The 11,479-nt window shown below is 55.1% G+C and overlaps 2 protein-coding genes across 2 annotated transcripts; both read right to left on the bottom strand.

Moving 5' to 3' along the window:
- Positions 1–2,029: 2,029 nt before the first annotated feature.
- HOXD9 (homeobox D9) lies at positions 2,030–3,422 on the bottom strand. Its single transcript, XM_021703165.1, has 2 exons — positions 2,615–3,422; positions 2,030–2,271 (listed from the first exon to the last, which is right to left on the bottom strand). Exons 1-2 carry the CDS (start codon positions 3,399–3,401, stop codon positions 2,030–2,032), a joined length of 1,029 nt encoding a protein of 342 aa, XP_021558840.1. The 5' UTR covers positions 3,402–3,422.
- A 2,867-nt stretch (positions 3,423–6,289) lies between these two features.
- Positions 6,290–9,624, bottom strand: HOXD10 (homeobox D10). Its single transcript, XM_021703156.1, has 2 exons — positions 8,624–9,624; positions 6,290–7,244 (listed from the first exon to the last, which is right to left on the bottom strand). The coding sequence occupies exons 1-2, from the start codon at positions 9,576–9,578 to the stop codon at positions 6,967–6,969; spliced, it is 1,233 nt and encodes a 410-aa protein (XP_021558831.1). The 5' UTR covers positions 9,579–9,624; the 3' UTR covers positions 6,290–6,966.
- Between the last annotated feature and the right edge of the window lie 1,855 nt (positions 9,625–11,479).

Raw genomic sequence — 11,479 nt, 5'->3', positions numbered from 1 at the left:
AAAGAAAGAAAGAAAGAAAGAAAGAAAGAAAGAAAGAAAGAAAGAAAGAAAGAAAGAGCAAAAGAAAAGAACAAACTAGACTGCCGCCATAGTGAAATATTATAGCGAGCCACCCACCATAGGCTAATTCTAATTGACGGCCCATTTTAAAAATCAGAAATACATCATCTCCTCTTTCCGACCCTCCCCCATTTTTATTTCCTAGGTGCTCACACCTCACCGGGGGCTCCCAAGTCCCTCTGCCTTCTTGGTCCAACACAGTCTTGTTTATATTTTATTGTCCAGATTTTAAGACCCAGTCTTGTCTGCATTTTTCCCTTCCTCCCACAAACACAACATCAAAATGAGATGGTTTCAAAGCGAAGCGCCAAGCCTGTCGTAAACTCATTACCTCCAGACGTCTCGCCGGCTAGATGGCTTTATGACACCTTGGCTCTTCCTGTTTTCAAAGAGCCCTAGGTATCGGGTTGGCCGCAGGGGCGGGGGTACACTGCACCTTCTGCCGGATCTGGGCCTTGGCTTTCCCTCCCAGCCCCCCTCTGCTTTTCCTTCAAGTCCCCTCTTTCATCAGGATCCCCCAAACTCTGCCATCGCCCCCCCCCTTCCACCCAGCCCAGTCCACCGGCGCCACCCATTCTCGGGCCTGCAAAGGCTGTGCTGGGCCCGAACCTTCACTTACAATGACCTTCATTTTAGCCCCTGAATGCGGCCCTCAGAGGGCCAAGCTGGGGGCTAAGCACGCACTGGAACTGAGTTGGGGGGGGAGGGGGGCGATGAGATGGGGTGGGGATAGCTGCGGAGGAGAGCCTTGACCACGACGATCTGCTAAGGTCACTTTGGGGCTCCTGTGTGTAGGACGGAAGCTCACAGCCTAACTGGCTCAGCCCTCCTGGAGCCAGCCAGCCTGTTGAGGTGGGGGAGTTGCTCCAGAGTGCAGAGTTGGCCTTTCCCTTGTTGAGAGAGGGGACTGGATGGCTGGTATTCCATGAACAGAGGGAGACATGGGGTGCGATGTGCCCACACCCCAGCGAGAGGGTGCCTGGCTCCTGAGGCCCGTGGGCTCCGCTGGGCACTGCTGCAAGGCTACCACTGGGCCTAGGGCCCAGAGTTGGCTGAGAAGCTGGAAGGAGGCTGGGGGAAGGACAGAGCAGCCAAGGGCCCCCCTCTGCCCACACAAAGGGAGACTCAGAGGCCCATCAGACAGACCGCTCAGGTGGAAGGGCCCCAAATTTTTAGCATTGTCTCCCTCCCAGGGTGGGAGGAAGTCCTGTGGGGGTGGTATTTTGCAAAGAGACAGAGAAAGCAGGCACGGAGTGTTCAGGGCCAGCGCCTGGGCTCCATTTGATCAGGTCAGCCTTTATTGGTAGGAAGCGGTAACATTTACAACTGGTCCTCAGGCAGGAACCCGGAGGGCCCGCACCCGCGGCCGCCCACGCAAGCCAAGCCCTCCCCAGGAGAGCCTGGCTGCTCCAGTGCACTGAGAATAACCCCCCACCCACCAGAGGCCCTGGGCTCCCCCCTCGGCCTCATTCCAGGTCTCCGGGAAGGGCCCGCGGGCTCCCTGAGGAAAGGGGACTTTCCTAACTGCTGGGCAACCTGGGCGGGCCTCCCACTGTTGTCGCTCTGCCTTCATTCTCAGAAGTGGGGCGCACTTGGCCCCTGCTTGAGCAGCGCTGGGGGCTACACTACGGCACTTTTCAGAAACATAGGGGACATTTACACAGGAGAGGGCTCCTCAATCCAGCGTGCACTCACAAAATATAGCATTTCCTATGGACCAACGGTCCAGGAAAGGGAGGGAGCGGGAAAAAGCAAAACCCCAAAGCACTTCGTTTCTCCAACACATAAGCGAGCAAATACAGAGTCCCCCGAATACCTCACAGAGACCAACCACACAGTCATTTCTACCTAAAAGGGGGGGGGGGAGGAAATGTCCGAATCGCTGGAGAGTTTCTGGAAATCAAGCACCCACAAACAAAACCCCCACTGCCTCTGCAGCGCAGAGTGGTCCCGCCGGCGCCGCGCCGGGTCAGTCTCCTTTGGGGCATTTCTCCTTGCTCATCTTTTTCATTTTCATTCTACGATTCTGGAACCAGATTTTGACCTGTCTCTCTGTGAGGTTCAGAATCCTTGCCACCTCATAGCGCCGGTCCCGGGTGAGGTACATGTTAAAGAGGAATTCCTTCTCCAGCTCAAGCGTCTGGTATTTGGTGTAAGGACAGCGCTTTTTCCGGGTGGAGCGAGCGTGGATCCAGTTTGCTGCAGGGTTGTCTATGAAGGGGGGGGGGTTGGAGAAAGGGATCGAGGGGCGGAGGGGGGGCAAGGAGAGACGACAAGGTGGGGGAGAGAGGTCGTTAAATTAATTTCACCAAGGATGGCCGCTTTTCACAACTTGGGGGGAATTATCATAAAAAGCTTTAATGCCCGCGCTCTGTTTACCGTACAAACCTCGCGCCTAGGGTAGGTGGTTATGGGAAGCTTTTTATGAATACGTGTTGCCTAGGCTAGAGTAGGCGTCTAGACGTTTTTATAGGTTAGTAAAACTATCAGTTTTGCACATTCGAGCCTTACAGGTTTCAGCAATAAATCAGGGGGCAATTTCTTTTGCACTTACTTGGGTCAAGTTGCTGCTGCGGCGGCTGCGGATGCGGCTTCTCCTCCTCCTTCAGTGGGCAGCCTGGGCTCGGGTGGTCGCTGCAAGCCGAGGGCTCCGACGAGCCGCCTGCCCCGGACCCGGACCCGATCCCTGCCCCGGGCCCCGTTCCCCCAGCCGCCGCTGCCGCCTTGTCCCGCAGGAACGAGTTGCAGGAGAACTCGGGGCCGCCGCTCCCCTGGGACTCCCGGGCCGCGGAGCACTCAGTCCGTTTGGAGGAGGAAGACGTGGAAGTGGAAGAGGAGGTGGAGGTGGCGGCAACAGGGGTCGGGGCCGCTCCGGTTTCTGGCTTAATCCCGTAGTGGCGCCCGTTGGGTGGGCCGCTGGGGCCGGGGCTGGGACCAGGGCCCGGGCCACCTCCACCCCCGCCGCCGCTCCCGCCGCCGCCCGCGCTGCCCGGAAAACCGGGCAGCGGCTCCATCCAGGAGCGCATGTAGCGGCCGGGCTCGGAGGCGGCGGCGGCCAGGGGCGGCGGGGGCACGTACGGGTGGTAGAGGCCGCTCATCGCCGCCGCCGCCGGGGGCTGGGCGGGCACCGCGGACCACGAGGCGGAGAACACGGCCGATTTGGGGGCAAAACTACACGAGGCAAACTCGGCGGCGGCAGCGGCGGGGCTGTCGGCCACACCTGTGGGCCTGCCCTGCGCGCCGGGCCCCGGCGGTCCAAAGCGCGCAGCGAACACCTCGTCGCCCTCATGGCCTATGAGCGAGTCCACGTAGTAGTTGCTGAGGGTGCCACTGGAGGACATTTTGAGGCGCCGTGCGCTCCCACCCAAGGTTACACTGCCCGCCGCGGCGCCGCTCCCCGCCGGCGCCCGAGCCGCCGACTAGTTCGCAGGCTGCAGCTTCCACCATTGGTCGCGCGGCCCACGTGATCATATTTACCAATACCGGGAGTAAATCAGTCCGCTAAACTGGGGGCTGCTGTGATTTAAAAAAAAAAAAATCATCACCAACATAAGCGCCGCAATTAGAGCCGATGAGCCCGGTCCGTGCGCCCAGCTCGGTCCGGCCTGGCTCGGACAGCCTGGCGGTGGCTGGAACCGCTGCGCCCGACCGTGGCCGGAGGAGGCGCTGGGGACTATTTGTTCGTCTCTCCTTGCCGCCTTCGGTCTTGCAGTTCAGACCTAGGCTGCCTCTCCAGCCCCTGGACGCCGAGCTACCGGCCGCGTGTCCCGGGCGCACCGAGCGCGGGGCCAGAGCCCGGAGCAGCCCGGGGCATGAAGGGTGGGATGCGGCCCGAGGCAGGCCGGCCTTCAGACGCGGCCCCCTGGCGCCCGAGGGGAGTTTTTTCCCTGTGCCTCTCTCCCTACCCAAACCCACCCCTCCCTACACAGACCCACACACGCTCTCTCACAGCTTGTCGTGTTGTTTAAAACAGGTGGAAGACCTCTGTAATGATATTATGCCTTTCAATAAAAATTTTATGAGGTGTATTTGATTATAGATTAATGTGTCCCTAATAAAACGGACGGATGGAGCAGCTCGGAGGGCCTCCTCCCCCTACCACGCTCACACACGCCCGCGCAGCCACACACACCCCCGACGTGAGGCTGAGCACACGCGGCGGCCCGAGATGGGGAGCTGGGGCAGCCGGGCCCGCCGACTGGGTGCGGCGGCGGCCACCGCTGGGGCTTGTGTGTGCCCTCGGAAGTGCTGGCAGGCTGTAGAGTAGGCACCGCGGGGACAGTGGCGGCCAGGATGCCTTGTCTTCTCCGGGGCTGCCGGAAAGGCCCTGGAAGAGAACACGCCACAGGGCAGAACCCAAATGCAAGCGCAGGCCCGCTGCCGCCCACCGCCCCAACCCTGCTTGAGAGAGGCCCGCAGGAAGCGCATCTCCCCGGGGCAGGGCCGCTTCTTGTGGTGGTTCTCGGGGCCACTGTCTTCCGAATTCTTCTTCTTCTTTTTTTCCCCTCCAGAAGGCCGGGCAGCCTTGAATCTGAGGGAAATGCCCATTGTCACTCCCAAATCCATGGTACAAAGCCTCGGAAGCTCGGCTGGGAGCCGAGACAAAAGCAGGCCGAGAGCAGGCGGCAGAGGATATATTCCTCACTGGACAAGTTGCTCAGAGCACCCTTGGAGGGATCCCAGCCCACCTCGAGCCCCGGAAAGGAAGGGGGTAAATGCCTACTTATGGCCTGATTGATTGCCTTTGCCAATGGCTTTCCGATTTTGTTCCAGAGGAGATGCCTTGGCCTGTAGCACAGGTTTTCCTCTGAGACATGGCCCCCTGTCAACAACTAATGGCGCTCCCCACATCGCAGGGAGGAAAGGGATAAGTTAAAATTGCCCTCCTTCTCCTGCCCAACCAATGGAGGTCCGGGCAAATCTACTCCAGTGTTTCCAACCTGGCATTGATTCCGAGCCTTCTCTCTCCCACCCCTAGGAAATGGCTCCCCTAAAGGGTTCTGTCTTGGAACTGGGGAAGGTTCTTGGTTTTTCAGGAGGACGTTTAAAACTCTGGGTAAATACTGAATTTCCCAAAGACTCCCTGGATGAGAACTGTGAGGCTCAGAGTCCCTGAATAGATAGTTTCATGGGAAGAAAAAGAAAAAGTGAAAAGGATGTGTTTTGTCAAGCTACTTGAAGCTGGTGGAGACCTTTTGAAACCACAGCATAACCTGAGAAAACGAATTCTCTGTCAGCTCTTCCCTCTAAGGCCTCTTCTCCTTTCTCCCACGCAGGGCTAGATAAGCCTGGACTCCCTCGGTGAAGGCTGGCTGGAGTTTTCCAAGCTGTGTCGGCAGCTGGAACATTGGACTTCATGGGAAGTCACGTTCATTTGCAAAGTCCCTTTCAGTCACCTTTTGTACATTTTCTTGCCTCCCAGATACAGTGGCTCCAACCAGCATTTTATAATTAAATAGAGGGAGCATTACCTGGGGGGGGGGGGGGAAACTTTTCAGAAAATTTTAAGAAAATTTCATGTGGGCCACTAAAAGCTAATGAGCTTGAAATCCTTCCACAAGGAACCCAGGGCAAAGTGGGATGGGAAAACTCACCCATCCTCGGCTTCGCTGTGGCCTGGCTTGTCTTGCGCTTGGGATGGGGGGTGGGGTGGGGGTGGGGCAGAACTGGATCCGTTGCAGTGCTAGCTGCTGGCTGTCCTTGTTCCTGTAATGGAGGCCCGGCGGCTTCCAGGTGGGCCAGACTGGTTTCAACCTAGCCCCTGACGATGGCACGCCAGCCAGAAATCACCAAGACCCCACTGAAAGTATTAAAAAATAACACAACCAAGACCAAAGACAGGAAAACACACAAATGGGGAGCTGTGAGGAAAAAAGCAGCGTGGGCACAGTCTTACTTACCAGGCTCTGGTTAGAGGGAAACATACACCCATCTAGCATTCAATTATGTTACTATCTTGGCGGGGTGGAAGGGGGGAGACGACTCCCCTTATTCCCAGCTAGGAAAACAAGCACACCCAGGCTGGATTATAACTCCCTCCACCACTGCCAAATTTTAGCACCCTAGGCCTCCTCCAGCTTCTCCCATCTTCCTTCTCCTGCTCTCTATCACCACCCCCAACTGCTCCAAACAAGCAGTTTAACTGGAAGATAATCTCACCAAAGGTTTTCATTCCCACTGTAACATATGTCCATTTCAGAAAGCAGAGGGAGCAAACTCGTTTCCAGAGTTTATTGCATTATACATGCGACCAGAACATGCACAGAAAGGACAGGTTGCTGTTGTACTTCTACCAAACCACAGATGCACCACAAGGGAAGGCTACAAGGCATAAGTCGTCAATATTCCATCTCACCAAGGACAATTGCTAAATTAATTTGCGAAAAGATACATTGTAATGTGCTTTTTTAGTCCCCCTCCCCCCAAAGCTTGTGGGTTTTCTTAATCTTTTTTTTTAAATATATATGTAATTTAAGTACTTTTAAGTACTGGATGTATTCAAAACGCCATGAGATCATGGACTAACCACACACACAGACCTTTTGCATTAGGAAAAACATGAAAAAGTCACATTGCTGGATGGATGAATGAACTGATGGATGCTATACAGTTCCAATAAGTTAAGACCCAAATGAAAATGCACAATAGTTACCCTGCATTACGATGAAAAAAAAATAATAAATTACACGTGCTAGTTTTTTTAATATATATATACTCATAGGGATTACAGATCACTTGCAGCACGAACAGAATGACCCCAAAGTCACATTCTAGCAGGAAACAAAACAAAACAAAACAAAAAACAAAGAGCAATGAAGGTTTTGTTTCCACCTTCCCAGCCCTCCAGCACTCGGCCCTGGAACGCGGTGCCCCCTCTCCGATCCTGGCCTCCTACGGGCCTGGGACCTAAGAGAAGGTGAGGTTGGCGGTCAGTTCTCGGATCCGGTTCTCTCGGCTCATCTTCTTGAGTTTCATTCGGCGGTTTTGAAACCAAATCTTGACCTGCCTGTCGGTGAGGTTAACGCTCTTACTGATCTCTAGGCGGCGCTCGCGGGTGAGGTACATATTGAACAAGAACTCTTTTTCTAATTCCAGCGTTTGGTGCTTAGTGTAAGGGCACCTCTTCTTTCTGCCACTCTTTGCAGTGAGCCAATTGCTGGTTGGAGTATCAGACTTGATTTCCTCTAACAAAATTAAAGGGAGAAGAAGAAAAAAAAATCAAGATTTTTTTTTTCTCTCAGTCTTTTCAAATGTACCCTTGGCCATGACCCCACTGGCAGGCAGGCCGCTTTGGGAAATGCTGGTATTAAACATTACTCATATGAGGTGGGCCCTGGAAAGGACTTGTAATTGATGCCAGATTAGTTTAAATGCCCCAAATGACACGATGGGTGGGTACTCTTGCCCTCGGTGTCAGGGTTCTCTCTCTTTCTGTCTCTTTTTCTCTCTCAACTTTCTGACCTGCACAAAACATTAGTACAATAGTAAACTTTCAGGAACTCCCGAGCAACATTCTAAGTGGGCAGCTCATAATTGGGCTGGAGTGGAAGAAGCAACCCACAGCCTGAACGAGACTACCAAGCCCACTGCTGCCTCACATCCTCAAGTCTGCCACTTCTTCCCCACTTTTCCTGCCCGGGCGGAGAGCCCCACAACCAGGTTAGTTGCCCTTCTCTTTCAAAAGATAACCAAGGAAGCGAGTACACCTTCTCACACCTGCCTGGGTATTGTTGTACTCCCCAGAATTTCTTGCATCCTCATGCCTTCTTGTCCCCACACAAAAGCATCCCCCCCCACCCCCAGAAATGTGGCTCCTTACTGTGGCCCACCTCTGGACACTGGGGGAGAGGCTTAGGGGCAGGGTTCCTTCTCAAAAAGCCAGAACCCCTGGCCCTTTGCCCCAGCCCAGCCCCAAGGCTGGCCCTGCCGGGTGGGCCCTGCAGATTCCATTCTCCCCCCTTCAGCCTTTGCCCTCTTTGCAAATGGATTGCAAAGCTTGCGGCACTTTCCCCAGACAAAGCCAAGGTTACCTAACCCCGCAGAGGCTGGGAGCCCTGTTCCCCAGCCCAAGCACCAACCAGCCCAGTCATTTCGTTCCCATTGCCACCCCCAAGCTCGCAGGATGCGGGGTGCATACACTTGAACACGAACACGGTGCCTTGGACTGCCTTAAAATCATCATTGGGTGAAAGGCAAAGCTGGGACTGCAAATCTGAGCAGGAGAAAGGAGGTTCTGGGGCCGTGTTTACGAGCCGCAGGTCTCATTTGCCCTCTTTTGTTGCATTTCAAGTCTAGCTCAGGAAAAATAAACCCGGCAAGCCCATCCTCTGCCCAGGCGCCATCAGCGTGGGGCCAGGACTAGCCAGGAGGGCCAGGGCAGCCAGGGAGAAGCGGGGACCATCTCGAGACTGAGACTGCCCCTCTAAAAGCCAGGAGGAGCCGCACCTGCCAGTCGGGCTCCGCCTCAGCTGCCCGGGCTCGACGCTGGGCACCCAGGCGCTCCCTCTCTGCCGGGTTCCCCGGGCTGCATGCCCCGCAGGGGTGGCAACTTGCTCATACCGACCTTTGCTTTCCTTCTCCTGTACTTCGGGACTGGACACGGAGACCTCAGCCAGGCAGCTCCTTTCTTCCGGAAGGCCGCCCTTGGCCTCGGGGCTCTCCACCTGGGAGACTTTGGTGGGCTCTTGGCCGCTCACGGGCTCGTTCATCTTCTTTTCCATCTGCAGCTGGGCGGCCGAGAGCTGCGGCTTGGCCGCGCCGCGAGGGTTGAGCTGGAGCATGACTGTGGAGCTGCCTTCGGGGCTGTTATTGTACTCTTGGGTTTTCCCGGTGGCGTAGGTCTGACTCAGTCTAAAATATCCAGGGACAGGAACCTCGGGGTTCTCAACGGGACAGGACTCAGGGACCAGCCTCTGGTACGAAGGGACCTCAGCAGAAATGAGTTTGTTGCGCTTATCAGAATACATGCAGCAATTGGATTCTTCCTTAATGTTGGTGGTGAAGGAGCAAGTGGGGACTTGCTGTGTAACAGGTTGCTCTATTCGACAAGATCTGTTCGGGTCTGTCCAACTGTCTACTTGAGGTATATAAGGATGCACATTCATACCCATATTTTGGTGGTTCACTTCTCTTTTGGCCAGAGACGGGAGCAGTCCACAGGTTTGCATTCCATAGGTCCCCATGTCTGCGCTAGGTGGTGGCATGTACATGCTGGCGCTGCTCGAATAAAAACTGTCACTCCTGCAGGCACTGATCAAGGAATCTACTAAAAAAGTATTAGCAGCAGGAGAGCTGTTGGGAAAGGACATTTTGGGGAGGAATTTGAAGAAGAGAGATTGTGTCCTTTGTAGGCTGACATCTCTAGGAAAACATTCCCCGTGTAATTGTGGATGCCTCTGCCGACCACATGACAACCAAGCCAATGAGATTTGAAAATGGCCTTGAGCCGCAGCCTCCTCGCAGGTCACGTGCTCCAGAGCCCGGCCGGCCGGCCGCGTAAGCACGGACAACAGCGACATCTACTACGCGCCCGCGATAGTGCGCGCCGGAGACAACCGGTCCAGCCCTCCCCGTCGCCCGCCAGCCTCCCCGGGGCTTGCTCAGCCGGCCGGCCCCACTCGCGTCCCCCGCTCCGGCCTCTGGGCCCGGCTGGCGGAAGGAAAGTCTCAGCCCGAGGGGCGTCCGGGAGGACATGGCGCGGGGAGGGAAGCCAGAGTGCCGTGGCGCCAGCACACAGAAGCATTCCCCGCACACCCCCAGGCCGAACGCGTCCGAAGAGCCGGGGCACGGGCGGGGGGTGGGGGCCCGGCTGGGTAATTTTCTCCGGGGCAGCCTGGGAAGGTGAGTCGGCTTTCCCGGGCTCTGAGACATCCCACCCCAGGGGTCCGCAGTAAAGATGTCTCACGCACAGACGCGGCCAAGGTATCGTGGGCAGCGGAGGCGAGAAGGGCCGCGAGGGCTAAGAGGCCAAGCAGCTGGCTGGCCCTGAGCCCCGAGGACTGGCCGGCCCTGGCGCTGTCCATTCCCTCCTCCAGCCCGAGGGAGATGCGGGATCCCGGTCCCTCCGCGCCCGGGTGGGCTACCCGAGCCTTCGGCTCTCTCGGAGGAACCACACCCCGACCTCTGCGGCCGGGCCGCTGGGAGCTTTCAGCCCAGAGACAATCCCTCGCCAGCAGTTGGCCATCCTCGAAAGCGTCCCTCCGACTCCCAGCGGGAGAACTAAACCGAGATTTCCCTCCCTACACGCCCTGATAATAATGAGCGAAGAGGAAGGAAGGAAGAGGGAAAGAAAAGAATTTTTTCAAGGAAAGGGGAAAACTCTCGCTCTCAGACTCCAGAAGTTTTAGAAAACTGACTGGGCCGAGTAGGAGAGAGAGAGAGAGGCAAAGGTGTCATTTGGTTCTTCTGCAAAGAAAAATATGTTTTCCTTTTATGGATTTTGTAAAAGCATTGGTTTCTGACAAGTGCAAGGTACAAAAGGTTGTGGAATTTATTAATACATATTAAGAAGAATCAGGGCGATCAATAAAATTCTCATCTACATTCTTGGGCTACTTGGTAATTTTCTTGCTTCTGAAGGTTTTTAAAGAGTTATACCCGCTGTTGCCACACACGGGAAGATATTTTATTAACAAATCAATCGAGACTTTGTAAAGGATAAGATTAATAGTTAAGATTTAGCATAATGGCGTTCGCTTTATGAATTATTGAAAATTATACTATTGATTTTTCCCCTTCACTACTAACCAAGAAGGTCAATTTTTGTTTTAACACAAATCGTCAAATATTAAAAGCTATACTTTTGTCAGAAGTTGAGTTTTATAGTTTTGGACAATTCCTAAAATTATTTGACACCGTTTTGCTTGGGTAAGGGGAGGGAGAAAAAAAAGGAGGTGGGAGAACCTTAGTCCTCTGTTTCCTTTGGTGACGGAAAGTTCTATAAAGAGGATTTGGTCTGGGGTTGTGGTCGAGCTCATTAAAGAATAACCACCATCACCACCATGGAAACTCAGAGTTTTATGAGAAACTTCTCCAACAACTTCCTTTCTTGTTCTCTGGTTGCAGGCGGGTGAGCCGCCCTTCGGAAGCCCCGGCCTCCGGGCAGCAGCGGGGAGCTTTAACCTTGATTTCCAAAGGCTTGCCCCGGTCGAGGGGCCAGGCCAGGGCACAGGAGCCATCCTCGGGCTTCCCAGATCCCCTTCCCTGCATCGGAGAGAGGAAAAGGGCCCCAGAAACCCTGATTGTGAACCAGTTCTCTGTCCGGAAAGGCGGCTGGGTTTTCTTCTCCCCACACTCGTCCTGTCATGGGCTGGCCTTGGATTTCAGGCCCAGAGACTGAACTTGTGGGCAAATTGGGTTTCCGCCTCAGCTGAACATTTCTTTGGAGCCCGATGCTCATTAAAGCGCCTCAGCATTCTGG

Source organism: Neomonachus schauinslandi, chromosome 3 (genome assembly GCF_002201575.2).
Source record: "Neomonachus schauinslandi chromosome 3, ASM220157v2, whole genome shotgun sequence".
NCBI classification, from domain to species: domain Eukaryota; kingdom Metazoa; phylum Chordata; class Mammalia; order Carnivora; family Phocidae; genus Neomonachus; species Neomonachus schauinslandi.
This window is presented reverse-complemented; position numbering and strand designations above follow the sequence as displayed.

Coding starts and splice junctions, on each gene's coding strand:
- HOXD10 (XM_021703156.1), bottom strand. CDS start 9,578: ATGTCGCTGTTGTCCGTGCTTACGCGGCCGGCCGGCCGGGCTCTGGAG. Junction 7,245..8,623: donor ACAGGAGAAGGAAAGCAAAG/GTCGGTATGAGC, acceptor TAATTTTGTTAG/AGGAAATCAAGTCTGATACT.
- HOXD9 (XM_021703165.1), bottom strand. CDS start 3,401: ATGTCCTCCAGTGGCACCCTCAGCAACTACTACGTGGACTCGCTCATA. Junction 2,272..2,614: donor GCAGCAGCAACTTGACCCAA/GTAAGTGCAAAA, acceptor CCCCCTTCATAG/ACAACCCTGCAGCAAACTGG.